The 25,035-nt window shown below is 53.1% G+C and overlaps 9 protein-coding genes across 9 annotated transcripts; 7 read left to right on the forward strand and 2 right to left on the reverse strand.

Annotated features, from left to right (window-relative positions):
* Positions 1–755: 755 nt before the first annotated feature.
* On the forward strand, positions 756–1,388 carry CTAM01_02069 (uncharacterized protein; the record flags this gene model as incomplete). Its single annotated transcript, XM_060518108.1, has 1 exon — positions 756–1,388. The coding sequence occupies one exon, from the start codon at positions 756–758 to the stop codon at positions 1,386–1,388; it is 633 nt and encodes a 210-aa protein (XP_060387642.1).
* Positions 1,389–4,071: 2,683 nt separating this feature from the next.
* CTAM01_02070 (uncharacterized protein) lies at positions 4,072–5,630 on the reverse strand (the record flags this gene model as incomplete). The annotated part of the gene is made up of 5 exons (XM_060518109.1): positions 4,072–4,137; positions 4,551–4,818; positions 4,878–4,994; positions 5,493–5,552; positions 5,599–5,630. 5 exons carry the CDS (start codon positions 5,628–5,630, stop codon positions 4,072–4,074), a joined length of 543 nt encoding a protein of 180 aa, XP_060387643.1.
* On the forward strand, positions 4,223–4,985 carry CTAM01_02071 (uncharacterized protein; the record flags this gene model as incomplete). Its single annotated transcript, XM_060518110.1, has 3 exons — positions 4,223–4,555; positions 4,749–4,828; positions 4,943–4,985. 3 exons carry the CDS (start codon positions 4,223–4,225, stop codon positions 4,983–4,985), a joined length of 456 nt encoding a protein of 151 aa, XP_060387644.1.
* A 318-nt stretch (positions 5,631–5,948) lies between the features above and the next one.
* CTAM01_02072 (uncharacterized protein) lies at positions 5,949–6,068 on the forward strand (the record flags this gene model as incomplete). Its single annotated transcript, XM_060518111.1, has 1 exon — positions 5,949–6,068. The coding sequence occupies one exon, from the start codon at positions 5,949–5,951 to the stop codon at positions 6,066–6,068; it is 120 nt and encodes a 39-aa protein (XP_060387645.1).
* A 686-nt stretch (positions 6,069–6,754) lies between these two features.
* CTAM01_02073 (uncharacterized protein) lies at positions 6,755–6,910 on the forward strand (the record flags this gene model as incomplete). The annotated part of the gene is made up of 1 exon (XM_060518112.1): positions 6,755–6,910. The coding sequence occupies one exon, from the start codon at positions 6,755–6,757 to the stop codon at positions 6,908–6,910; it is 156 nt and encodes a 51-aa protein (XP_060387646.1).
* Positions 6,911–7,328: 418 nt separating this feature from the next.
* Positions 7,329–11,251, forward strand: CTAM01_02074 (RasGEF domain-containing protein; the record flags this gene model as incomplete). Its single annotated transcript, XM_060518113.1, has 5 exons — positions 7,329–8,180; positions 8,251–10,551; positions 10,605–10,821; positions 10,880–11,150; positions 11,224–11,251. The coding sequence occupies 5 exons, from the start codon at positions 7,329–7,331 to the stop codon at positions 11,249–11,251; spliced, it is 3,669 nt and encodes a 1,222-aa protein (XP_060387647.1).
* Positions 11,252–12,647: 1,396 nt separating this feature from the next.
* CTAM01_02075 (uncharacterized protein) lies at positions 12,648–13,785 on the reverse strand (the record flags this gene model as incomplete). Its single annotated transcript, XM_060518114.1, has 3 exons — positions 12,648–12,823; positions 12,880–13,578; positions 13,653–13,785. The coding sequence occupies 3 exons, from the start codon at positions 13,783–13,785 to the stop codon at positions 12,648–12,650; spliced, it is 1,008 nt and encodes a 335-aa protein (XP_060387648.1).
* Positions 13,786–16,020: 2,235 nt separating this feature from the next.
* Positions 16,021–17,474, forward strand: CTAM01_02076 (uncharacterized protein; the record flags this gene model as incomplete). The annotated part of the gene is made up of 3 exons (XM_060518115.1): positions 16,021–16,182; positions 16,243–17,340; positions 17,403–17,474. The coding sequence occupies 3 exons, from the start codon at positions 16,021–16,023 to the stop codon at positions 17,472–17,474; spliced, it is 1,332 nt and encodes a 443-aa protein (XP_060387649.1).
* Positions 17,475–22,392: 4,918 nt separating this feature from the next.
* Positions 22,393–24,414, forward strand: CTAM01_02077 (uncharacterized protein; the record flags this gene model as incomplete). Its single annotated transcript, XM_060518116.1, has 3 exons — positions 22,393–22,452; positions 22,592–23,317; positions 23,608–24,414. The coding sequence occupies 3 exons, from the start codon at positions 22,393–22,395 to the stop codon at positions 24,412–24,414; spliced, it is 1,593 nt and encodes a 530-aa protein (XP_060387650.1).
* Positions 24,415–25,035: the final 621 nt, after the last annotated feature.

The raw sequence follows: 25,035 nt of genomic DNA on the forward strand, positions 1-25,035 counted from the left end.
AAGTGTGCCCCTCGGTCCTCGAGCCCCTCCCCCTCCTTTCTCTCATGGGTCTCATCCCTTTTTCGTTCGCCCGCCCCCCTTTCGCTTTTTTTTTTTTTTCTTTTCTTATTTTTTTCCGCTTCCCATTCTGACTCAACTGTTTGCTTTCTTTTCCCTTGGCCTTGTCGCGTACGGAAATTGAGGTTGCCTCCCGCTCTCTGATACGGATGAGAAAATTTTTCCAACTCTGCTATGACTCTCTTCCACATCCCTTGCACAATCAGGGACCTGGCAATGAATCAGGTCCTCGATATCATGGCCCTCTGAGTCCCTGTTGCGCTGGGAAAGACATGCCCTGCAGGTACTTCGTACCTTGCTATCGGAGGACAACTTGAATGGAGGGACAGAGACTGAGGCTGGTGCCAGTGCTACCTGCTGCCACCTTCCAGGCGAGTTTGGAAGTTCAAGTGCGGCGCAGGCTGGTCCCATTTCCCTCAAGCTGACACGCTTTGTTGTCCCTCGAACTTGACAAGTTTCCACCTCTCGTGTTGTAAATGGTGCCAACTCCCAAGTCATTTCATCATGTTGCTACACGTCAAATAAACCCCTTCCCCTGTTCTCCTCCAGCCTACGGTCCTGAACGGTCCATGCTATGTAGTGTAGAACCTTTGGGGCCCTGATTGGGGGGGGGGGGGGTTGTTCATGGATGTACCACATTGTTCCTCAAATCCCGTTATCCTGTCCAAGCGAGTTACACAATTTTCTACACGCCTTCTATGACTGGGTCTCATGCTTCCATTGCAAATGTCCCGTCATTCTGGATCTATTCCTTACTGACCTGTCCATGTCGCCAACCTGCCGCCCGAAGTCTAGGGGCAATCGATCAACGCTCCACTGCGATTATCATTTGCATGTCACGATATGTCAAACATGGTATCCGTACGGATCATGGATATCCTCACAACTCTCAGAGAATCCGCTCTGGCCCTATCGGCCTCGTTGATTTTTCGGCTTTCTCATTCGCATCCCTGACGCCACGAATCTGCCCTCGCCCTCCGGTCCCTCCCCCTCCAGAGACGTGCAACTTGAACTTCGAGTCTCGACCGCCGCGCCCCTCCCCCTCTCTGAAGTCTGAACCATGGATCATGACCCAGAATTCGCTATCACGCATCATGCTAGACCTTGCAAGGCCTATCGCTCGCTCGCTTACACTTACAGTTCACCGTCCTAGGCGTCACCGCCCTCAAGCAACCCCCCCCCCCCCCGTCGATGTCGTGAACTGGCGCTTCCGGGGCCCTCGAACGGCAGGGACAAAAGCGCAAAATCAACCGGGTTCCTATCGAGCATGTACAAAACCCTGGACTCTTGAGGGGCATCACATCGCTTTTCAAGCACCAACGATGCGGTGAGTCCTTGTAGGCGCGTCTCTCACCTTGTCGGTCTCGAACGACGAAATGTCGGAGTGGGTACACGAAATGGCGGACAGAAACTGAATTTCAAGGGTCAGAGATCCGAAAGGGCAAGTCCTGACATATCGGTGGAGAGCAAACTAACAACTCTTGCGCTTCGACTGCTGGGTCGCAGCATGAAAGTGGACATCCCCTCTTCTATTGTCTTTTACGCTCACGACACCCGCTTCATATTGACGATTTCGCCTCTGATGCCGCAAGGCTTCGCGAAGTCGGCGCAGGTGCATGCCAGATAAGCCTTGAGAGACGTGCTGTTGGCACAAGAGACAAATCTAGAAGCAATGGGCCTCACCGACAAAGCCATTTTTTCCCAACGCATTGACGTGTCTACCACGGATATGCGCTTTGGGAATCTAGGAACTCGATACCTTGAGGGAGTACTGCACACCGTACTTACCTTACCTTACTCAAAATCGCGGGCATACAACTTCAAGCTCAGAGTTCTCCTCCATGATCCAGCTCCGTCTCCGGCCGCCACGCGACGGGGCTAACATGCACCCCAGTCCGGCACTCCATTTACCACCTGCAATAGTCCCTCTCTTGTGATATATGGGCCCTTCGAATCCAACTTAACCCAAGGGCAAGCCATGCCCCCGCCATCTACCTGGCAGGTTGGCAATTTATTAACCCTACGAGCGGACGCCGGAAGAGGATCCAGAATCAGAAGTGGTCCAGGCCAACGAAAGGAAGCCGGGAGGAGAAGATGTCGCCAGGAGCCCAGGACCCAGTCCAACCCGGGCTTTCGGTGCCCTTCATTTGAAGCTTCGGCATAGGGCAAGGCCTGCCAAGCCAGAGCAAAATACATGACCGGAACGGCCGAGTTGGGAACCTGTCGTTGATTTACCCCTCCATTGACGTTGCAACGATAAGCCGTATGCTATCGGCCTACGGAGTACAGGCTTTCATCTGATGTTGGTAAGGCGTTGCCCGTTGTAGCGAACCGTCAACGATGATGGCCATGGAGTAGACGCTCGTAGGGAATTTCCGGCGCACGTCTCTCATGCCACATAAAGTAGGTACCTTGCAGTCTCTCTTTTATCGTCCCTTGCCCCCTGACCAAGGACGAGGATATGGCAAAGACGATATTGGTTCCAAAAAAATCTGTCCGTCTGGAGGGGTAGAAAGTTCAGAACGAGAAAAAAAAAAAAGAGAGACAGAAAGTTCAGAAACCCTTCAGGATAGCGGGGCACTAGGAACAGCTAAAATGGAGCGCGCCTCCACGCCTGGGCACGGAGGCAGTCAGAGCCCACCTCGCGCCGCGGCACGGGTTCCGGCCAGCCGGTTCCCCGTTGGCAGTGCGGCGTCAGGCGTGCCTGTTTGCGCTCCGCGTTTGTGCCAGGATGCGTTGCTGGAACGGTCGCGGTGGAGGAGGGAGGTGTGGTGTGGTGGGCCTGTCTAATTAAGAGCATGCTCAAGGGTTGCCTTCAGAACTTCCGGGCGGGACTGCCCTTACCTAGTTGTGTATTACTACTACTACGTAGTTGTGTCAGTACTTGCACAGTAGGTACTACTGAAGGCCTGAGGTGGCTTCTTTCCGGCATCCGCCGTTCCCGGGTAACCTCTTTGGGCTTCTTTTCTAGTGTATCCGTAGTGTGGTTTCTGAAAGACTGTGACTCCGTGAGGCGATTGAAAAAAGTAAGGCGGGCAAACACAGCAGTCTCGGTGCTGGTCCCTGGAAGCTGCAAGTGTGGCGGGCCAGGAGAAAAGAGAACATGTCGTTGCGCGGAGGGGAATTCTGGCTAGGCAGGCTGGCCAGCCAGCCAGCACTTTCTTAATGGTAGGTACTCGTCGTGACTTTGTACTTTGCATCGATCTAACCATGTGGTTCGAATCGCAAAAAATGTCACCAATGCACCATTGACAGAGAACGAACATCTCGCAGATCAACAAGACTTGTGGTGGCGGGAGGCTGAAGGCGACGGGCAGCTAAACCCCTGACGATCATTGAGGTGCCTGACTGGATTTTCCTGCTAGGGCGTTGCCGTCGGGCGCCTTGATCGCGGCACGCACTTCTGCATAGTCACAGTCATACATACGTAGGTACTCACGCAGAGTCGGAGGTAGACTGATGTGAGGTGGGATCAGCGTGTCAGTGTCATCGCCGGCCGCCCCAAGGCCCCGGAACATGAACGAATCACGACCTGAAACCGCACCTCTCTGATTCGCAATACTTTTGCGGAAGGAAGAAAAAAAAAAAAGCACTACGGATAGAAAATGGTAGGTTGCCTCTTTCGCTAGTAGTGGCGCGCTGTGTCTGTGTTGGACACCCCCGTTACCTACCGTATGTCTCGTTCCGAGCCCATCGTCGCAATGGAATCTCATGAGAACATCTGATATCGTCCCGATCTGCAACACAGGAGGGGTTCTCTGAGAAAAGGATTGCGACCCCTTTTTTTCCCTTCTTTTCTTTACAACAAAGCGTCAGTGCCCCTCACGGAACGCCCCGCACCGTCACCCATCCACGCGTTCGTGGATCAAGCGCTCGTTCGTTCGACTTCATAGGTAGCGATACCCTCGGCAGCGATTCTGTAACCTTTCTCAGACAAGACACACCACGAGGGTGTGAGATGGCGCCATCCCAACTGTCGACGATTTCGACAGTGGAATGAAAACCCGCCTGCCTCTAACCTGGGTGTAAGGCAACGTACCGATCCTCATTCACTACCTTGTGACAACGGAGCAACAATATCTAACAGAAGCATAGTGGTCTTGCCCAACCGAATGAACGCATGGCGTTGATGCTACCGAATCTCTCGCCTTTGTCATGAAGGAAGATGGTCAGGCGTAGAAGTGTCCCAGGCTTCGGCGACTGCCTATCATCGGCGCATGGTGTGTCGTGGCCGAATCGACAGGCAAACCGGCTGATTCTCGCGGACACGGCGCGGCGCATCAAGAAGGCCAGAGGGGATCACGCTCACGGCGCCGTTGTCATGAGCGACTGCATTCCGGCGGCGAAGCTTGGGTCAAATGCGATGTCTATGCCCCTCCTCTCAATACCCGGTGGCATTAGCCGGGCCGTCGTGACCGGACAAGGCATGGGCGAGAGTACGAATGATGGTAGACCGCTTTATACTTTGCCGGAGTGCAGCGGCATCGTCTTACACCCGGTCGGAAACGGATAGTCGACGAGCCGTCGGCAGGCGTGGTGGGATACATCAAGGCGGTGGTGAACGCAGGGCCGCCTTCTTCATCTTCAGACGAAGAACAAGTGCGGGCAAAATTGGAGTTGCGGCCAGGAAGTCGGGTTGGGATGGGATGGGATACGTCGAGACGATGTGCCTGAACCTGACCTGTTCCTAGCGCATTTTTGTGCTCGACTCCCAGGGCAGCAGAGTGGCCAGCAAGGACGAAGACCTGCGGATGCCTTTGACTATCTTTGGGTGAGTTTAGGTGAGTATCACGGCGTAGACAACGTTCCCATTTCGTTACCTTGTGGCAGGAAGTGACGGCGTTGGCATCATCCAGCCCTCCACGCCTCTTTGAACGTAGCACAGTGCGGAAACGGGCAAGGACCCGGATAAGGAGGATTCATGGTGATCTGTCGTCCTGGAAACGTCGCGCGTCAACGGAGCACAGTGCGGCGGGAAAGGGTGGTAGTGAAGATCCGTCCGTGGATGGTTCAAATGGAAAACGAGGTGAAATTTGAACAGTCGGCGGGGTCCACCTGCCTTTGGATGAGGTGGGTTAAGGTACTCCGTACCCTACCTTACCCGGTAGTCCTGCACTTCCTTCCTTCTTGGTCGGTCAAGCTCGTGCCCGGGCTCCACACCGGTGTATGGTGGCCCCTGCACTTCCTCTCTCCTGCCAACCGCACATTGTCCTTGATTCCTTCCTGAGGCCCATTTCCTGGCTGCTGTTCCGTCCGGCGTTCTCTCTCCTTTCTCATATAAGGAAGGCAGGTAATAGGTTACTTAAAGCTGCAAGGTAAAGTGTTTTGGGCTGCCTCGTGGTAAATGATGGATAAGGTATCGTTGTTTGCGTTCTGAGTGTCAGCGTTCTGTCCCGTCTGTCTTGTGAAATATGTGTCTCGTTGTTCCGACTGACGGGGGATTCTCAGGTTCGAGGGCAAAGCCGCAAACTTGCAGACGGATGAAGGTATGATAGCTATACTTTGTTCGGAGTACTTACAGGGGACTCAATCTGTCCGTACCTTGGGTCAAGGCTCAAGCAATTGATTGTCATTGTCAGGGACCCAAGCCAAGTCAGACTCGGCCTTGCTCGTTCAAGACATGATTTTGGATACCTAGATAGACAGATGTTCAATACCTTAGCCGGAGGGGGCCGCCTGCACCCCGTTCACGGCTCAGATTCAGGCTGGAAATTGACCAAAGTGCCCTCCTTGCCTATTTGATCACTGTCGCACGCTACGAATACCTCGTACTTTCCAATACAGACAAATCCCCTGCTGTGCCTCAACCCATACCTACTGTCCCAGTCCTTCACTTCCTCACGTTGTGTTTCCTCCCAGGGGAGGGGGATGGACTGCTGAGGATTTGGCCAATGGAGGAGGGAGAAGAGCGCTCAAAGACCCGCTCCAACGAGATGGGCAAGCAGAATCCTGGAAAAAGCACGAGGGAAGGAGACAAGACGGGACGGGAGGAACCCAGACAGCTTACCTAATTTGCAACTTTAGCGTACCTACACAGGACCAACCACAGTATGTAGTAGTAAGGGACCACCAGTTGCACCAGGCCTGAGGGAGGAGGTCCCCATTCCGTCCCCCCGTGCCTCGTGCGGCGTGTACTTCCTCCCCTTATTGCAATCCTTCAGTCCCGTCCCGGCCATTGACCACCCATAGACTGTTAAGCTTCCGCCATCGAGGTACCGCCGGCATCCTTCGCCCATCCTCTAAAGTGACCTCTTCGCGCCTTTGTGATCGCCAATTCGTCCAGCGTCTAGAAGTACACTCCCTACATCCACCTATCGCGCCCAAGTAGCTACTCTACTGTGGACCCCCCGTGCTACCATTGTTCCCAGTCGCATCCCCTCGACTCTGCAGCCCGCCCACACGGCCCATAACCATTGACAATCACCACGAAAACGACGACGAGGACGAAGACGATAGGCACCTGTTCACCATACCTTGTTCAAAGTTATCTTGATATACATTGGACACCCCTCCAACGGTCATCGTGACGGTTGCAAAAGATTCGATACTGGTCGCCCACCCGCTAGAGCCCGACCCTGAAAAGGGACAAAGCGAGAGGAGAGGCATTTACAGAGACGGTCTGATACACCCGCCGAGAGATCCCCTAGGCGACATTGGTCCTTCGGGGGCCTTCCCTCATCAGGCGATCCTCCTCTCCATGCCCCCTCTCCCCTCCCGAGTCCCCCCTCCCCTCCCGACTGTCCAGCAGCATCAGCGCACACGACGACGCGAGAAAAATATCCGGCGAATCGTCGCTCGCATCCCACACATCTCTACCCGCCCACTGCTTTCTCTCATCTCATCCCACCAGTGAGCTCTGCGAGTCGCGACCGCTCCCTCGATTTCCCAATTCTTCAACGCGACAACCGACCCAGTAGCCAACTGTTCACTGTCAGTCAGCGCCTGCGCCAGAGAACCACCGACCTCGTCGACACACGGCTGCGCCTGTTGCCAGACGAGACGAACGTCGCCCCCCGCAACTTTACCCCCCGGCTCCAAACCTGCGACTCCTGGATTGTGGGTTTCTGCAACTCAACAACTCGTCGCTTCTCTCCCATCTGACTACGCCTTCTTCTGCTTTCTTCTTCACGACTTTTTACGATTGACGATTCAACCCATCTCCTCGCCGACCCTCGCCGCCGATACAGGTCCAAGCAACAACAGCGTAGACGTGCCCGGATCATGACTTGACCCTTTTCCCCTCCTTGGGTTATCAGCGCGACCGCCTCATCATGCTGATGACACAGACCGCAGTGCCGGCACTATTCCAGGGTCAGAACAACAACTACAATTCCCGCAAAAAGCCTTCGCGCGAAAACCTCAATCACGACGCTACCAACTACTACCCTTCCCAACCGGCGTTGGACCCTTCCAGCGTTGGCCAAGCCTTCTCACCCTATTCACAGGCCATTACTTCCTCCTCGTCCATAATGAACGGTATTGCGGGCACTGCCCCGCCCGGTACCATGTACGTCCGCGCTCTGTACGATTACGAGGCCGACGACCGCACGAGTCTCAGTTTCCACGAAGGAGACGTTATTCAGGTTATAACACAGCTGGAAAGCGGATGGTGGGACGGCGTTATCAACGGTGTGCGCGGTTGGTTCCCGAGTAACTACTGTCAAATCGTTACGAGTCCCGACGAAATTCCCGAGCATGACCAGAATGGCGATCTTGATCATGTCGACGATGAGGAGGACAGTCAGGAGGTCTACGACGAGCAGCTGGAAGAAGATGACGAGTCGGAACTGGACGACGCCAGCGGCCTCCCTCTCGAGGGTACGGATCTCGGTGACAAATCACGGGCCGACTTTTGGATCCCGCAAGCAACCCCAGATGGGCGCCTATTCTACTACAATATGATGACGGGCGATCGGAGCATGGAATTGCCTTTGGAGTCTCCAGTATCTACCAATGAGACAGGGCCCCGTAACCGGATAAACGTCAATGTCCCTGAGAAGACACGGCCACCCCCCGAGATGATGGCTAGGGGCCTGACGCAAGATGAGGACGAAGACTCCGAAGCAAACTCCGCATCCGAGTTGGAGGGAGAGTCTTTGATGCTCGCATCTCGTGGATCTTTGGTAAGAGCTCGTGCCGCAAAGCTCGCACCGCCGTGGGTTGCTTTTGCTGACCAGTGTATGTGCATGATAGCCTCGTAATCGTCGGTCTCGTAGCGAAATGCTCTCACCCTCCACTTCGATGGACTCCATGAACGGTACCGCACCCGTTACCCGGCAGAAGGACGGCGCATATCTGAACCCGAACTTGGCACCCAACGCAATCCCAATGATTGCATCAGCGACCTCGTTCACCAGCACTTCTTACAATACGCCGCCAACCAGCACCGTGCCTCGTTCCTTTTTCGACGACGGCTCAGCGCCGCCGCTGACCTGGACTCGCCTGGTTTCCAACATGCGCCGAGCCGTTGACCGTTATCGCGATGCCATTACGAGTGGCAACCGTTCCGAATATGTTGCGCGCGCAGAAGATATCTCAGACCACCTGAGACTACTTCTAGCTGCTGGATCTGGCACGACCGATAACCACTCTGGCCAGCCTTCCATTATTTCCACGAACAAGGCTCTTTATCCCCATTTCAGAGACATGATGTCAAAATTCTCGAAGCTCGTAATCTCATCTCACATTGCTGCTGCTGACTGGCCCAATGCCGAATCTGTACAGAAGTGTCTCCAAGAAGCCGATGGAGTGCTACTCGGCGTTTTCAGTTATGTCGAAATTGCCCGTCAGCAACGTGGAGAGGAGATCCCGCGCCTGTTCCCTGGATTTGTCATCGGAAGTTCTACTGGCGGCAGCTGGCAGAACAACGGACTGGGCACCCGCGATCCTATCACAGCGAATTTCCTGGAAGATGAAGAGGGTGTGGTCGAGCCCACGGCAATTCTAGACGGCAAGCAGCTCGAGAGGCTAGACGAGCTCAAGCGCATGCTTGTTTTCAGCATAAGAGAACTGGACAAGAATTTGGTTGTGGCGGACAAGATCACTTCACCTTTCAAGCACGAAGTCATCGGAAACAACGTTTGTTTGGCGGGAGGCAAGGTCTTGGAGACGTTCAAGCCATGGATTGCACTCATCGAGTCTATCGACCTTTCAACCCTGGGCAACAGTTTCCAAACGCCCCAGTTGGCAGACTTCGCCGCCAACAAGCAGAGCCTATACGACAACATGTCAGACCTGCTGCTAGGTTGCCAGGCCGTGGCCGGGCCCCTGGCCGACGAATGGGCCGAGGTTCGAGGCGAGGCTCTCGAGAACCGACTAGACTATGTCCGACAATGTGCCAAGGCCCTCGAGACGAATTCCTCGCACATCGGCTTTTCTTTGCAGCTGTTGTCTGAACAAGTGCAAATTAACATGCAGCAACAAGTCGACTCGAAACAGAGGGAAGACGTGATGCAGCGTGAACAACTCCGCCGGGGAGAGACCACTCCGTACGACAGACCCCATCAGCGCACGGAATCGCGAACGACTCCCGCAGCATCGCGACCCCCAATGATCACTTCACAATCCTTCACCGAGGGCGAGAGCACTGGCAACTTCCGAGGAGGCGACTACTCAAAGGTTAAGAAAATTTTGGGTGACGACCCCAACCCTCAGAGCAACATGCCTCCTGTCGATGACACGCCGGAGTTCCTCAAGCTGGACCATGAGCCAGATCTTGCCTGGGACAACAAGCTGACACCGCCCATCGTTAAGGGTGGTACTTTGGAGGCACTCGTGGAGCAACTGACACGACATGATAAGCTTGACTCGAACTTCAACAACACGTTCCTGCTTACATACAGGTCCTTCACGACAGCTCAAGATCTTTTCAAACTGATCGTGAATCGCTTCGGCATCCAACCACCAGAGGGTCTCTCTCAATCGGACTTCGAGGCCTGGCGAGACAGGAAACAGAAACTCATTCGCTTCCGAGTCGTCAACATTCTGAAGAGTTGGTTCGATAACTTCTGGATGGAGGAGCACAATGAGGAATCAAAGCAGCTCATTCGAGATGTTTACACCTTTGCTAGGGATACCGTCAAGTCTACAGAGACACCAGGCTCTGCACCACTAATGGCGATCCTGGATCAACGGCTCAGTGGTCAACAAGCTGGAGCTCGTCGGATGGTGCAGACGCTCAACCAAAACACGCCATCACCCATTATGCCTAAGAACATGAAGAAGCTCAAGTTCTTGGATATCGATGTCACAGAGTTTGCTCGCCAGCTCACCATAATTGAGTCAAGGCTCTATGGAAAGATTAAGCCCACAGAGTGTCTCAACAAGACATGGCAGAAGAAGGTTGGCGAGGGAGAGCCGGAACCGGCTCCCAACGTCAAGGCTCTCATTCTGCACTCCAACCAAATGACCAATTGGGTGGCGGAGATGATCTTGGCGCAGATGGATGTGAAGAAGCGTGTGATTGTGATCAAGCACTTTGTTTCTGTCGCAGATGTGAGTGGTAGAATCTACTACCATGAAATGACTCTGAAGCTAACAGTCCATAGAAATGCCGTAGTCTCAACAACTTTTCCACACTAACCTCAATCATCTCAGCTCTCGGAACAGCGCCTATCGCTCGCTTGAAGAGAACTTGGGATCAAGTACCACAAAGAACTCAGGGTGTCTTGGAAACCATGAGAAAGCTCATGGCCAGCACAAAGAACTTTGGAGAGTACAGAGAGGCTTTGCACGTGGCCAACCCGCCTTGCATTCCCTTCTTCGGTGCGTAATACTTATAAAAGAAGCCTTAAAGTCGGTGCTAACACTCATGTCCTTGCAGGTGTATACCTTACCGACTTGACATTCATTGAGGACGGAATTCCGTCCATTATTAAGAAGACGAATCTTATCAACTTTGCCAAGCGGGCAAAGACGGCGGAAGTGATCCGTGACATCCAACAGTACCAAGCTGTTGGCTACTCACTGCAGCCTGTCCCAGAGCTGCAAGATTACATAATAAGTAATATGCAAGCTGCCGGAGACGTGCATGAGATGTACGACAAGAGCTTGCAAGTAGAACCACGCGAGCGCGAAGATGAAAAGATCGTGAGGTATGTGGGACTGAATTTCTAGCCAACTTCTCCGATCGAGGATACTGATTCACCTTTACTAATTCTGAAACAGAGTTCTTGCTGAATCTGGCTTTCTATGATCGGCGATTACTGGAACGGAGAGAGCATCCTATCGTGCCTCATTCATGCTGGCAGTTCCGGCATGAGCAGAGGCCTTCGACAGGTTTGGACGTTCCACGCGTCGAGGGATTACTCGAGGCGCACCAGGTGTTCATTAACACCATGAGCCCGAGCACTTCGAGGCGGTCCGCCATGGTGACAAAATATCAGAGCTTGGGTTAGGTGCCAACTACGGATGGGGTGGCCCTGATCTCAGATTCAGAGCTTCGTCACCATGTGAGCGCAGAGGACTAAAGTCGCCATAGTGGCCCTGTAGCCGTTGGATGATACCTTCGACGGCATAGTGCCGAATGGAGACATGTGTTCCATGCAGAAGAGGAGGGATGAGGTCGGCTGCTCCTTATCCAGAAGGGATCGACTGATATGTTGAGATTGAAGAATATATAACGACGTGGGTTTAAGAAGCCCACTGCTTCTGCATTTTGGTCGACGGGTTCCCGTCAATACCATAGCAAGGACGCTGTTGGAAAAGCACGACTTGACTCGAACATGGTCAACATGTACGCGAGCCGGCAGGAAAAATGAACGACATGAAGGAAACTGACATTTGGGAATGAAAGCCAATCCAAAAAAAAAAACCCGGAAAAATGAAGAAGAAGAAGAAGAAGAAAAAAAAAAGCTCAGACGGCGTCTGGTGAAGCGTGAACGTGAGAGTAATCTTTGTATACGGTTTTCTGGGACGAAATGTGTCGAGCTGGAAAATACTTCACTGGCATCATGAGGTGTAAGCAGATGTGGGAATTGGGCGTAGAACTCGAGCCAGACGGCCGGTTTGCCCATCAAACCCTTTATTGGGTCGTGACCTTTTTCTATAATATCAATCAGAAAAGACTCTGAGAATCGTTCATCGAAATCCATCTTCCATCTGTCGGCGTGCCATAATCATATGTGCTCTTGAACTGCGTAACCATGCAATGCGCCTTATTAGAGCAAGCCTTCTTTGATGATGTCAATATTGGCGTTCACTAATGCCATGAGAGTAATACTTTTAGTGTCGGGTGTATTTGTGGGCAAACTGAAGGAACAATAATGTGGGAGGCCAGGAGTCAGGCATGATGAGAGCCGTGAGAAGCATGCAACGGCTTGTTTGGCATGTGTACGTGCAACAGATTCTCTCAGGAGATGCCTGTCCACCTCCAGATTACCGGTTGGGACAGCATGGCTTTAGTATCAAAATTGAGCAGTAAGGTTTCTCTCATTCACACAGAATGGCTGTTTTACGGTCATTTCATTAACTTTATCGTTCGGTACTGCAAGTCATTAAACAGCCGTCATGATCGTGTTCCGGCGCTGGTGCTAGAAATCGTTGGTGATACAAAATGGACATGATTAAAGAGAAGTCGCCACATCCATCTCCTAGTGACGGTGAAGCTTGGCCTTGATCTTGTCCTTGAGACTTTCCTTCTCCTTCTCCGTGCCAGTGCCGGTACTGGAGCTGTGAGATTCGCTCGTCTTATCACTGGTTTTGTCGGCGCCGGACTTTGCAGATGCCTTGGCTGCCGCATGGGCGGGATCCTTCTCATCCAGGAGGCCTGACAAACTGTTAGTTGACACTGTGACCACCTTTGATCAATAGATCTAAACTTACGGTCTGCCTCGCGACCGGCGCCAGGCCTCGTCGCATCAAAATCGCCGCCATCAGCAGCCAATCCTGTAGCCTTTACGAGCTTCTCGCCCGTACCCTCCTCGCCGTGGCTGGCATTAGGATCCTCCTCCTTCTTGCCTTCGGTGTCCGTCTTGGACTCCTCACCTCCGATGAGACCACCCTTCGAGGATCCCTTGACATTGCCAGCATCACCCCCGCGCTCCTTGGCGACGGCTTCCAGGGGTCTCGGGCCTGGGCCGTCAAGCTTGTCACCGCCAGCAGTCGGACCGGACGCACTGTTGTTGACATCTTGTCCCTTGGGCGCCGGATCGGTGGCCGGGTCACTGGGAGCGCGCGTCTCAGTCTTCCCTGCGGCGCTGTCGGCCGAGGGGACATCGTTGGGTGATGTGTGCTTGAGCTCAGGCTTGCCGATCTCTTCCTTGTGCTTTGGGGACAGCTCCTCTGTCGTCTTGTGCGTCGTGGATTCCTCGGTAGCACGCGACCTATCGGCCAAGCTGTGCTCGTTTCCAGTCTCGGTACCAGTCGTTCCAGTCGTACCAGTCGTGCCAGCCGACGGGGTGCTTGTGGTAGGGGCAGTGGTAGTAGACAGCCCAGTGGTTGTGGTTGCTGTTGACCCAGTCGCCGGCTCAGAGGTGTGGGCATCAGCCACGTTGGCCTTCTTCTCCTTGTTCAAGGGGTCTTCTGCTTGGAAGTAAGAATTGGAGATATATGAAACCAGGCTCTAGAGCTTCAAGCTCTCCATGGTGATAACATACCGATATTGCCAGCGTCATACGGTTCACCCTGGCTAGTGTTGCCCTTGACACCAGAGACAGGCTCTTGGTTAGCTTCGTTCGTTCCCCAGATGGCCTTGCTCGCCGCGCCCGCGATGTTGTTGATTGTCTCCATATTGATCGGTGGGTACTCTGTGTTGACGTGAAAGTCTTTGTGATTTGTAGTTTGCGCAATTGCTTGAAGATGTAGTCCTCAGTGGTCTGGAGACTATGGCCGATTGGTTATTTGTTTGTTTTCTAGATGTAAGTGAATACTCCAGGAAGGCGGGGTGATACTGGGCAAAGAGGTGTCTTATAAAGTAAACGTGGGAGGCCTCGAATAGCAAGTAGGTAGCCTGCAGGTCTGACGTCTTTTGGGCCTCGCTTCTCCCCGCCTGCCTCCGATAGCAAACACATCACAATGGCATACCTGGACGGCTGGGGTGGACAGGCAACGGACGGGATGGCCAGGTACGGGGTAGGCAAGTACTTCTCTGCCCTCCAGAGGGCAAGAGACAACGAACGTAACTAACGGGTACGACGGCTCGAGACAGAAACAGATATATCTTGGCCTTGAATTTTCCAACTATCCCATCCTGCTGGACTCGCTAGCGGCACACATATGCCTCGCAGCCAATGGTTTGCCCAAAGTGACGCGGAAGAATAGGAATGAGGGGTCTGACGCAGCTAATGCCATTGTTATCCAGGCATGTACATCCTAGCAGCCACACCTTGGTTCTTGCGTGGGAGGTATCTCTGCCGCACGTAAGAAACGAGGAAGAAGAAAAGGTGGCTTGGACATGGCCAAAGCAAGGCAAGGCAAGGCACGACAGGTTAGAACAGATGCAAATGAGCTCATCTGCGACGTTGGATTGGCTGGTAGTAGCCCAGCACGGAGAGACTAGACGAGATCACGTCAAAGCTGGCGCAAACGGACGAGCTGCGGTGGCTCCCGATGCGGCACATGTAGGGAAGGCCAGCCAACGAGCGGGCCTGGAACTAATGGGTTGATTTGCAGAGGTCGTCATCTTGCCCACCAATTTGCCAAGTCAACACTGTGTTGCCTGCATCTACCTTAGTTTAACGGGGAAGGTAAAGGGCGGGATCTAGCGATCAGCAGCTGGCGGGGTTGACGAGCCTGGGATGCAGAGGAAGCTATGACGTTGAGCGCGGTTGAAAGTGCAGTCACGGGAAATACAGGCCGGGCGGGAAGCAACAAAAGGTGCGATTACGTCACTGCCCCGGGCTATTTTGATCTCGGAAGGTGCCCACGAATACCCGCTTGCAATGTACCACTCCAGAGGTCTCGACCTTTGAACCTCTGGCGCAATCTCGCCCGCAGATGAACTTTTCAGTATCAATTGGAGACATCTACAATAGTCAACAATGATCTTGCAGCATAATGAGAGCATCGGTTGAGGAGGGGAAGGTAAGCTTTGAATAGCACGCACTGGCAGCAAAGGTAATCCACCTTACCCACCAATTTGAGGTCCCGGACACGCCATCCTGCAAAATGCCCCATACTCTCAAGCCTTGGCCGTCAAGATGTTCCTGAAAATGCGCATGTCACTGCTTGCAATATGCGACGGTAAAGCTGTCTCGCCAGGACACTAAAAGGCCGTAGCTCCTCCTTTCACATGCAAGCCAAGTCGGGACGCCGATAAGCTAGAAGTCGAGATGAAGAAATGGACCAAAAAAAATGGCCAATGGTCCTTGTTCGCACACCATGGCGTCCCAGAAAGAAGCGCGGGGCCTCATGTTTGAATCATCCCTTGTGAAGCTACACCAACGTCGTATGGGTAAGGTAGTCTGTAGGTAAGATTCCGCCATAACCGACCTCAACAAAATGCGACGGACTAATCCGGGCCGAAGGAGCCGCGATTCCCGTCTACTTCGGAGCCTCCTCCGGAATCACAACACCAGAGAATAAAGAAGGGAGAAAGGTAATGAGATCGAGTAGCGAGGGTGTCACCTGCTGTATCTCAGCCGCTGAGTGGGTGGGGGAATCGTCCTCTGTATGTCTGAAATGGGAGGACCTGCCATCGGTCGGAAATGTCCCTCGTGCAGCCATTCGTGCAAGTAACTGGTCCAACGCCCTTTCTCTCAACAAGCTAAAGTGGCTGAGGTAAGCGTATCACTGGTCACGCTGACGCTGCGCCGCCCGGCATGTCATCCGTTGGTGCTCCCTCTCGAAGATATCTACCGTTATCTACTGCAACTTTTAGACTACAAGTTCTGTTTGTGCCTCTCATTGCGAACTGCAACTCGTGCAATAACTCGAATGAATGGAGTCGTATTCACACATCAAAGTCCGCCCTGGCGTGCGGTGATCTAGCATCAGCTACCTTTCTGTCTTGCCACGAACTCCAACATGCTTCTCTCAACACCTACCATTCTTGGGTTATGCTGGCTGGCGGGAGCTGGACTCACATCCGCAGTGCCACAAGTCTTATCTCTCGAAGACCATCCCAGAGACCAACATGTACTGCTGTCTTCCGACAAAGGCATGCCTCCCGAATCCCTTACAAATACCGTAGCTTCACAGACGGTCTAATGAGACTTTTCCATAGTGCGCTCAACTGATTACTTCAAGCACTCGCTATGGAGCGACCGTCGACAGTCCCAACAGCCGCCTGGTTTTGTTGCGTTCGGTGACTCCTATAGTGCCGGTATCGGCACCGGCGTTGATGGCGTCGAGGACGAATGCAGGCTGGGATCCCACGCATACCCAGTCTTGATCTTCACCGACCTGGCTGAAAGCCAAGCCCCAGGAACAGCAACCTTTCAGTTCCTGTCATGTACCGGGTCGACCACCGGCAATGTTCTATCAGGTGGCGATCACAGCCAGGTTGACAAGTTCAACAAGTCGATCAATGCTGACTTTGCGGTACTTTCAATCGGAGGCAACGACCTTGGCTTTTTCTCCGTGATGAATGCTTGCATATTCCGCTTTTACAGCTTCAACTCTGGCAGTTGCGAGACAGCACTGCAGTTCGTAACCGATCAGATCGAGAGTTCGGATTTTGCACAGCGGCTAGAGATGGTCATCATGGAGATACTGGACACAGTGCAGTGGGAGAAGCGGCCGTGGTTCATCATTACCGTGACCGGCTATGCTCGGTTCTTCAGCGTGGAAACTGATGAGTGCGACAATTGTACCCTCGGTGTCTGGTGGCAGGGACCAAAGCTCAAGAGGGATGTACGCCAGAGGATGAACGACATGGTCGTGGCAGTCAACGAGAAACTGAGGAGTTCTATCGATGCCGTCAATTCGAGGTTTACGACTCCAAAGGTTCTGTTCGTCGATTATGACGCCAAGTTCGAAGGCCATCGTTTCTGCGAACCAGGCGTTATGGAACCAGCGTACAACAGGACAGAGACTTGGTTCTTTCTCGTCGGAGGTAAAGACAACAACCCAAATATAACGGATCCGACGCCGGCCCCGAATGCTACAACAGTGGGCATCGAGTATGGTGCGAGTAGCAAGACCTTGTCTCCGTTGTCACCGCTCGCGGACCCGGAGACGTGCCTGGGCCCGGCTGAAAGATCAGGAGATTGGGGCCTGCTGGCTCTTTGTTACATGGCGAGGGCTAAACGCGACTATCCATCGCTGGAATTTACCGCGGAGGATGTCATGACTCAGAATTCCATGTGGTATGTCCCAACGTATTATGGGAAAACCTTCCACCCAGTAAGCTTTCGTTCCCCCAGTTTGACAGATCGTCCTGAAACTGCAGCTGACAAAACTTACAGAGGAGCCTCGGTCACGAGGTGATTAGAGATGAAATCTACAGGTCCTGGTCGCAATTAGATACAGTGAGATAGAAATCAAGGGCATCAGCGTGCGGACTGCCGCCCAAACAGGACATGCGCGAAAAGAGCAGATGAATGGAGGGCAAACCCTCTTCTCGTCCATCAGATGCCAGGTAACACCGCTCGCTAGGCTTCATGCAAGCAACCAAGAGACCGCTCTGCGGGGGAATATACGGTTAACTCAATGTCGATCATTTCGACTTCATCCCTACCCTTGGATATTATACCCATTTTTCATAGGGACAAGAACATCGCAGTATACGCAGATGCAGGGCCACGTCTGCTTCTCGCCGGAGCCGAGTCGGGGAGATTGTCTACTCTGGATCGCGGGTTACACCGAAGTTCCACACAACTGCTTCAGAGAGAGACCAGGGCCCATGCTGCAGGGGAAGGTGGGACATTGGCCCCTTTTGGGTGAGTGATGCACCCGTTTGGCGGGGTTGTTCTCTTGGCCCGGAGAAACTTTCGGTAAGATGAATAGAATGCCTTGACAGATGCTGTCTTCTTTTCTTACTCTAGTTGAGTTAGCTGTAAGCGTGGCAAGAGGGTCGCTGTCTGGGGTTTGAGGCGAGTGAAATCGAAGTTGATGTACACTCTTTGGGAGACTTAGGAAGTTTGGACGGGTAGACGGAGGAGCCTCCGAAAAGTGTCTTACGGCCCATCCATTACAAAACCAGACAGCCCAATAAACAAACAACGACTCCTAGAGAAAAGTGGATGCGTCCAGGATCGTGGAGTACAACAACAGTGTTACTCCGCTCCACCTCAACCATTTTGGATCGACTGACTGATGCCATTCCGACCTCTCGTCCATCTAATGTCGCCCAGAACATCGCCCCGGAGCCAATTTATCAACCGTGAGATGACCCATCCTGGGCCCAGCTGACGGCTATTGTACACCTAAAGTCTCCGGTCAAAGCAACTAACCTGGCCACATTGTATGGCACTATTATGGCCTATAATCCAAGTAGGATTTTAACAAGAATCCGGCCATGCGGATGGGTAAAGGGGGGGAGGACTCGCGGCAGGCAAACCATGCCTGTGACACACAGCTAGGCTGTATGAGTGATGTTGACGGAGCTTACGGAGTAGGTATGTATGGTTTCTTTTGGTTCCAGTGTCTCTCTGCACTGCATGCCAAAGTCTGGAACGGTCCTACACTTTACCCAACTCAGAGCTGAGCCGTATCGGGGTCTCGGGTCTCCGCATTTGAGCTTCATTATTAATAATTTCACACTTTTGCCACATAATACATCTCTATGTACGGCTGCAGATGAGCATCCTAGACAGTACCGAGTCTGGAATAACGGCCGTTGATTATTCCAAACTAACCCTGTCAAGAGTTCGCCAGTAGCGGTGATCCGTAACCACCAGCCGGGTACCGCCAGATCGGCTTGCAAGTAGCCTTCAACCTCTAATGTACTTGACGATGAGCGGTGTCTTCACTTTGAGGCAAATATGGCAAAGAGCCTGCCACTCTCCTAGCCTGAGGCTCTAAGCTATACCAAACGAAATTCTAAAGAGAGCAACTTATCAAGGTTCCGTTCAGTACATCGTCACCATTTTGAATATTGGAATATAGAGCCAACAAGCAGGACTCCGTTCTATTGAGATGCACACTGTAGTAACCAGCGATGAACTCGGAATTGTAGACATGCAGACACATGCACACAGGCACACAGGGTATTACGGGATATCCGTAGATACGGGTGATTGGTTTGTGTTACATGCCTACTGTACGGGCCTGCATGTTGCACGCAGCACCACCCAACCTTTGGCCGTGACAGCATACTGGTGCAGCACATCCCCGATGCGCGGACAGCGGGTTCGACCTTCTCGGCGGGCTATTTCGCGCCGTAGGGGAGGGATGCCGATGGGCGAGCCGGGGTTCACAAGAGGGACCCTTATGATTGATCGAGATTGGGCCGTTCATCTTGATAACCCACTTCCTGACGGGAAACAGAGAACTGCCCGGGCAGCACAGGCAGTAATTCTCGGGAATAAACTGCCTCGCGGTGGCACACACCGTAGGTAGCCGTACCTTGTACCTGGTTAAAATGCTTGGTCTCAGATGTGAAGATAGGTATGGAGTAGTCACTTACAGCTATTTGAGTGTGCTAGAATCTAAATAGCAGCCATCGTCAGCACGGCCACTCGTTCTATAAGTAGTGCTTTGTTGATGGGCCTACCGATCACCTTCAAAACTTTATCCAGATGTTATGGTACAGCATCTCACTTATTTGATGAAGGAGACCATTGCCGCATGGCACCGACTAGAGCCCAAAGTCACGGCCCCCGAGACGCGGCTTGACCGGGGAAACGTTTCCTACACCAGCGCTACTCGAATACAGGTAAGCACGCAAGGTAATGGCTGCCGTCTGTCACGGTTTCACTTGTAATGCAGCAAGATCTGCGTCGTCTTGATTGGAAGCACCAGAGGGGCCACGCTAGGAACTTGCCGCTGGCACCTCACGCACGTTTTACATGGTGATCCAGCGAGGGGGCACGGAACCTTGTGCTGTATGCAGGAGTGTACCTACTCCGTACGGATATGTCCAGCGGCGTCTTCGTTTTCACCTGCCTAGAGTGGGTGAGTGTCACATATCTTGGCCCTCTTGGAAAGAGTCAGATAGAGGAAAAAGCATGGAGCGTGCTTGCGTACCCCCAGAAGCTTGGTGGTGCTGATGCCGAGTGTTGAGCTCATCACTTGCAGGTGTCTGGGCTGCATGGCTGTCCGTTGCACGCTGAAGACTAGAATGTCCGTATGTTGATCGAGTCTGCAGTATGGATACTAGGTGGGAGATGTTGAGCACAAAAGAATCTGCCTACTCTTCCAGTAGAAATCACCACAAGATCTAGGCTCCTCCAAGCTGAATCTAACGTGGCATACCTTGGGCTACGGGCACCTGCGTCAGATATTCAGGTCGATGGCCCGAGTCCCACGTCATCGACGTCAAAACGGACAATGCCCAAGCTTATCCTACCTTATGCGCAGGAGGCGACGTGAAGGGCAGTGCTCTGTTGCTCACAACGGTGGCCCATGACCCAGAAGCAAAAGTTGATGGCTATCTATACCTATTCTACAGTAAGACGACGGTGAGAGAATCTAACACCTTACTGCAAGCCGCCTGTGACCGACCTTTCGGAAACTTTACACAGCCCTTCTATGGAAGTACCTTACTAGGGTTATGGCATATCACTTCCTATGTGCCTCATGAATACATCACACAGCAGGTCGGTGGCTCAAGCGAACTTTCCCTGTACGGCATTTTAGAGGCCCAGTTGCTAAGCCAAGCAGCATGAGGTCCTACCAAAGTACCGAACACGAATGCTCACTGACCAGTCACAATGGTTTGGAGTCCTTGGGATCGGGTGACAAGGGCAAAGACTGGGGCGGGATTCGATGACAGATCCCGCTGCACTCTCCCGGAGCTTTCTACCTACCAAGTCCGAGCTACTTGGTACGGAGTACAGGCGGATACACTAGGTGCTGCCACGCTGCCACGCTGCCACGCTGCGTCTGAAAGTGCGAAGTGTGCGAAGTGTGCGAAGTAGCGAAGGTTCGGTCTCCAAGTCTCCAACATCACTCTAGGGGAGTCCAGTCTCAATCCCCCTTCCTCACTCAGCCTCTCCCACCGGCCACCGATCGACAAGTCGACAAGTACCTATTCGTACGTCCATTGTTTGATTATCAATTAACTTTGCTTAGGCACCTTGCTTCATGTTGTCTTGCCGCACAGCCTTTGCCTCGTACAGGCCCAGCAAGCGTGCTAGTGCAAAGCTCTGACGTCTGCGGACCGGTCCCCCCCGGCCCCCCCCCCCCCCAGTGTTGGGTTTGCTGTTGGAGCAGCATAACTCGCCCTGTGCTAGGTATCCCAAAGGTACGGATACTTGGGTCTGCGTTGCTTTGCTTTGCTTGGCCTAGCACTAGGTACCGTACAGTTCCAGTACGGATACGCGTCTCTACACAGTAGTGTACGAACATTTACAATACTTCCCTTCCTCACTGATAACGTACATCTCATCCTACCTTCGCCTTCCTCTCATTTGTCCACTCGCATTGCCCTTCTCGTACCTTGCCTCGATTCCCCTCCTGTTTATGGCCATCAATCCAACCCACTTACCCTCTATCAGCCTGGTCAATCACAATCTGGAAGGGCTAGTCACAGAGCCGGAAAACAAGACAGTCTAAAAAGCCTAGAACTCAGACTCAAGCCTTGCATCCGCCCTGCCTTACAGGCTTCATGAGCATTGACGATTCAGCTGCTTTGTCCCACCCCGGCCCTAGTGTCATTTGGATCCGCGACGGGAGCTTCCAAGCCTGCGTCGCCTGCGTTCCCCTCTCTCACTGAACTCAACTAACGCCTTTCATCCCGCATACGTAGGGCTCAAAAGGCTCAGTAGTACCTACCTTACGGATAGTGTTGACCCTCTTGTCTGTTCTCCCCTTCATCTTCTGCTGCTCGTGCTCCGCGCGAACTTAGTACAAGGTTGGGACAGCTCCAAAAAACCTCCACTTAGCAATTCCCCCCAGACCCTTACTACTAGACGTACCGGCCGTCCTTCTTTCCTAGAAGACTTGTCGCAGTCCCATCTATCCATCCTTTCCTCTCGCCTCGTTTACCACCTGCAATTCGCAGCCTTTTATTTCTCGATTGTCGTGCACATCTGGAAGACGCCGGTTCACTGACCGTTCTTGTCGAGCTCCTACAGCATCTCGCCCGTCCTGATTCTCTGCCCGCGGGGTTGAGGAAGCGGGATTCGGATGGCATCACGCTGTGTTTCGAACGACTCGTGATGGACCAAGTGCTCCGGCGCCCAAATCCCCTGCTTGCATCTCTTTCGCCGAACAACTAAAGCCAACAACACAACCTGTTATCTGATCCCGCGGTTTTACCAGGTCTCGGTTATCCAAGATTCCATCTCAAGAATGGTCTACTGCGGCAAAGCCTCTCAGGGCTGTCAAAACTGCCGAACCCGTCGCATTAAGGTGTGTAGTACTGATCCCCTCAACCCTCGAAGAGCGGCTCTTCTGAACAAGGCCCTGGGTTGGACAATTCACCCCTCAACTTCGTTGCTGGATAAAATTGACCAACATGGGACCGTGGTTGACAAAATTCCCCTTATAGTGCGATAAAGTGAAACCCGAATGTTCACAATGCATCCGCGTGGGCAAGAAATGCCCCGGGTATCGAGACCAACTTTCGCTCATGTTCCGCGATGAAAGCACCAAAGTCATCAAAAAAGCACACGCTCAGTGGGGAGTTACCGATGGTGCTGAGAATGGTGCTGAACGCGCATCGGCCTCGACAGCTCCGTCACCGCCTGCTTCTTCGCCCTCTTACAGCCGGAAGGGCTCGCCGAACAGCAAGAGGTCTGCATCAAGATCAGGAGCCGCGAACGTACCTTCGCCAGCCTCGAGCTCGGCATCCTTTTCCGCCTCGCCTTCGTCAACGTACCGTTCTGCGGGCTCTTCATCACCACCAACGCTCCCGGCTGTCAAGGAAGAACACAACCGCGAGTCCAGCCCTCCGACACTCCAGATAGGATCTACCCTCGAGGAACAGGGCGTGCAGTTCTACGTCAACAGGTATTTGATAGGGCATCCTGATGAACCCAAAAACGGCCAAGACTTAAACACAGAGGGTTGGATATGGCATCCAGCAGTACAGGACGTCATGTGCGCCGTAGGCCTTGCTGGCCTGCACAACCTGACTGGCAATGCCAAAATGATGTCGACTGCGCGAGAGAAGTATGGTTCAGCACTACGACATACCGGGAAGCTGATCCGGCCTCCCCATACACCGAGCATAGATGTGACAATGAGGGCCGTGGTGGCCCTCGCCATGTTTGAGGTTCGCCCCCCCAACTCTCTGCTGCAACTATGGTTACGCGTCTTTGACTGTTGCTGTTGTTCGTATTGGCTGACCTGGTTTCTTGCTCGTACAGGTTGTGAAAGGGACCCATCATTCCACAAGCACCGTCCATGCCCATGTTATGGGCGGAGCTGCGCTGATGAGAAGCTGGTGCCCTATGCCCAGTGCACCTTTTGCAGGCTTCAGGGCCTTATTGCAGCTGTGCTACTCAATGGTAGAGACCGCTCCTCCTGGTCTGGATTGTTTCGTAGAACTGACGCTTTCTGTAGTTCATACCTCTACACGTTGCTGGCATGCCCATGCCACCGGACTTTTACGACTGGGTTTCTTATGGTTCGCAACTCCAGCTGCCCATAGACCGACCGTCGACCGACCTAGCGGTTCTGATCGCTCGATTTGTCGAAACCTCGTCAATTATTCACAACCATGTCATCAGCGACGGAAAACCAAAGACGGCCAGCGTTATTCAGCAGCTTCTGGATCTTGATCAAGATTTGGCCTCGTGGGAGAATGGACTGGAAGGAGATTGGATTTACCGCACCATTCACGCCACCCATCTCCCTCCTAAGGCAGTGTTCCAGTGCGAATACCACAAATACCACGACGTCTGGACTGCTCGAATCTGGAATTACTACCGATGGTGCCGGATTCTGGTCAACCAGAATTTGCTGGATCTGACCAATAAGAATCCTGTGTCCAGTTTGTCGCTGGTATCAGCGGCTGCGCGGGACGAGTTTCTGAACGTGATCCGACATTTGGCGAGGGATATACTTATTAGTGCACCAACACATTGGCGACACCCGGCCCTAGACGGACCGGCTCAGATAACAGTGGAAAGTCCCGGCGGAGGAGGAGCTGGATCAGCAGGACTACCGGCATTGCTATTCCACCTCAAAGTGGCGGGTTGCGCTCCTGGAGTGCCCAAAGACTACTGGGAATGGGCATTGGGAATCATCCAAACAATTTGGGGCGACATGGGAATGTTGCACGCACGATCGATGATGGAAGCCATGCGAGCGCATGAAGACACGGTGCTGAGAACTGGTGCAGCTGGGATATTGGCAGATGATTGGTAGACGGGGCCATGGGACGGAAAAGGGAAACGGCGTAACGGAGTTGAGGAAACCAGGATGTTTTTTTGGTCTTGAAAGTTTAGCAAAGGTCCGGAGCAGCGGCCAGGTATGGCTGGGTGATACCATCGGTTTCGGAGTAGGGCTTCGTTCCTCCCGGCATGAAAAATGGCACGGCAAGTTTAAGGAAGTTCTGGCGTGAGGTATATCCGAAGCAAGTTCGTGAGGGCAGACCATGCGTCAAGATGAGTTGCAACGGTTCCTGGTGGGATGGTTGCGGCATAGCCACTAATTTGCAATGCTACCTTATGGGCCCGAGGCGTTTGAAGATATCTCCAATCCATTCTGTCAATGGCATCCTCTACGATACATTCATCAAATAGTAACTAAGAGGACCAGAGAAGGATTTGCGCGTCTAAAAGTGACGAACGCTGTTCCGGAATCTGATATTTGAGCAGTGCGGATTACGATACTCACAGTCTGTTAGCACGGTATGCTGGGGAGATGGCCTATGAGCTCTTGCATGTGGAGGCCCCAGGCTCCCACGCGTGACCTCCACTGGGACAGCCCCCGTCCTCCTACCTCACCCAACCAAAGGCGACCCGACGACGACATTCAACGGCTACG

The sequence above is a fragment of the Colletotrichum tamarilloi genome (genome assembly GCF_030869305.1).
Source record: "Colletotrichum tamarilloi strain Tom-12 chromosome Unknown Scaffold_4.1, whole genome shotgun sequence".
NCBI lineage: Eukaryota > Fungi > Ascomycota > Sordariomycetes > Glomerellales > Glomerellaceae > Colletotrichum > Colletotrichum tamarilloi.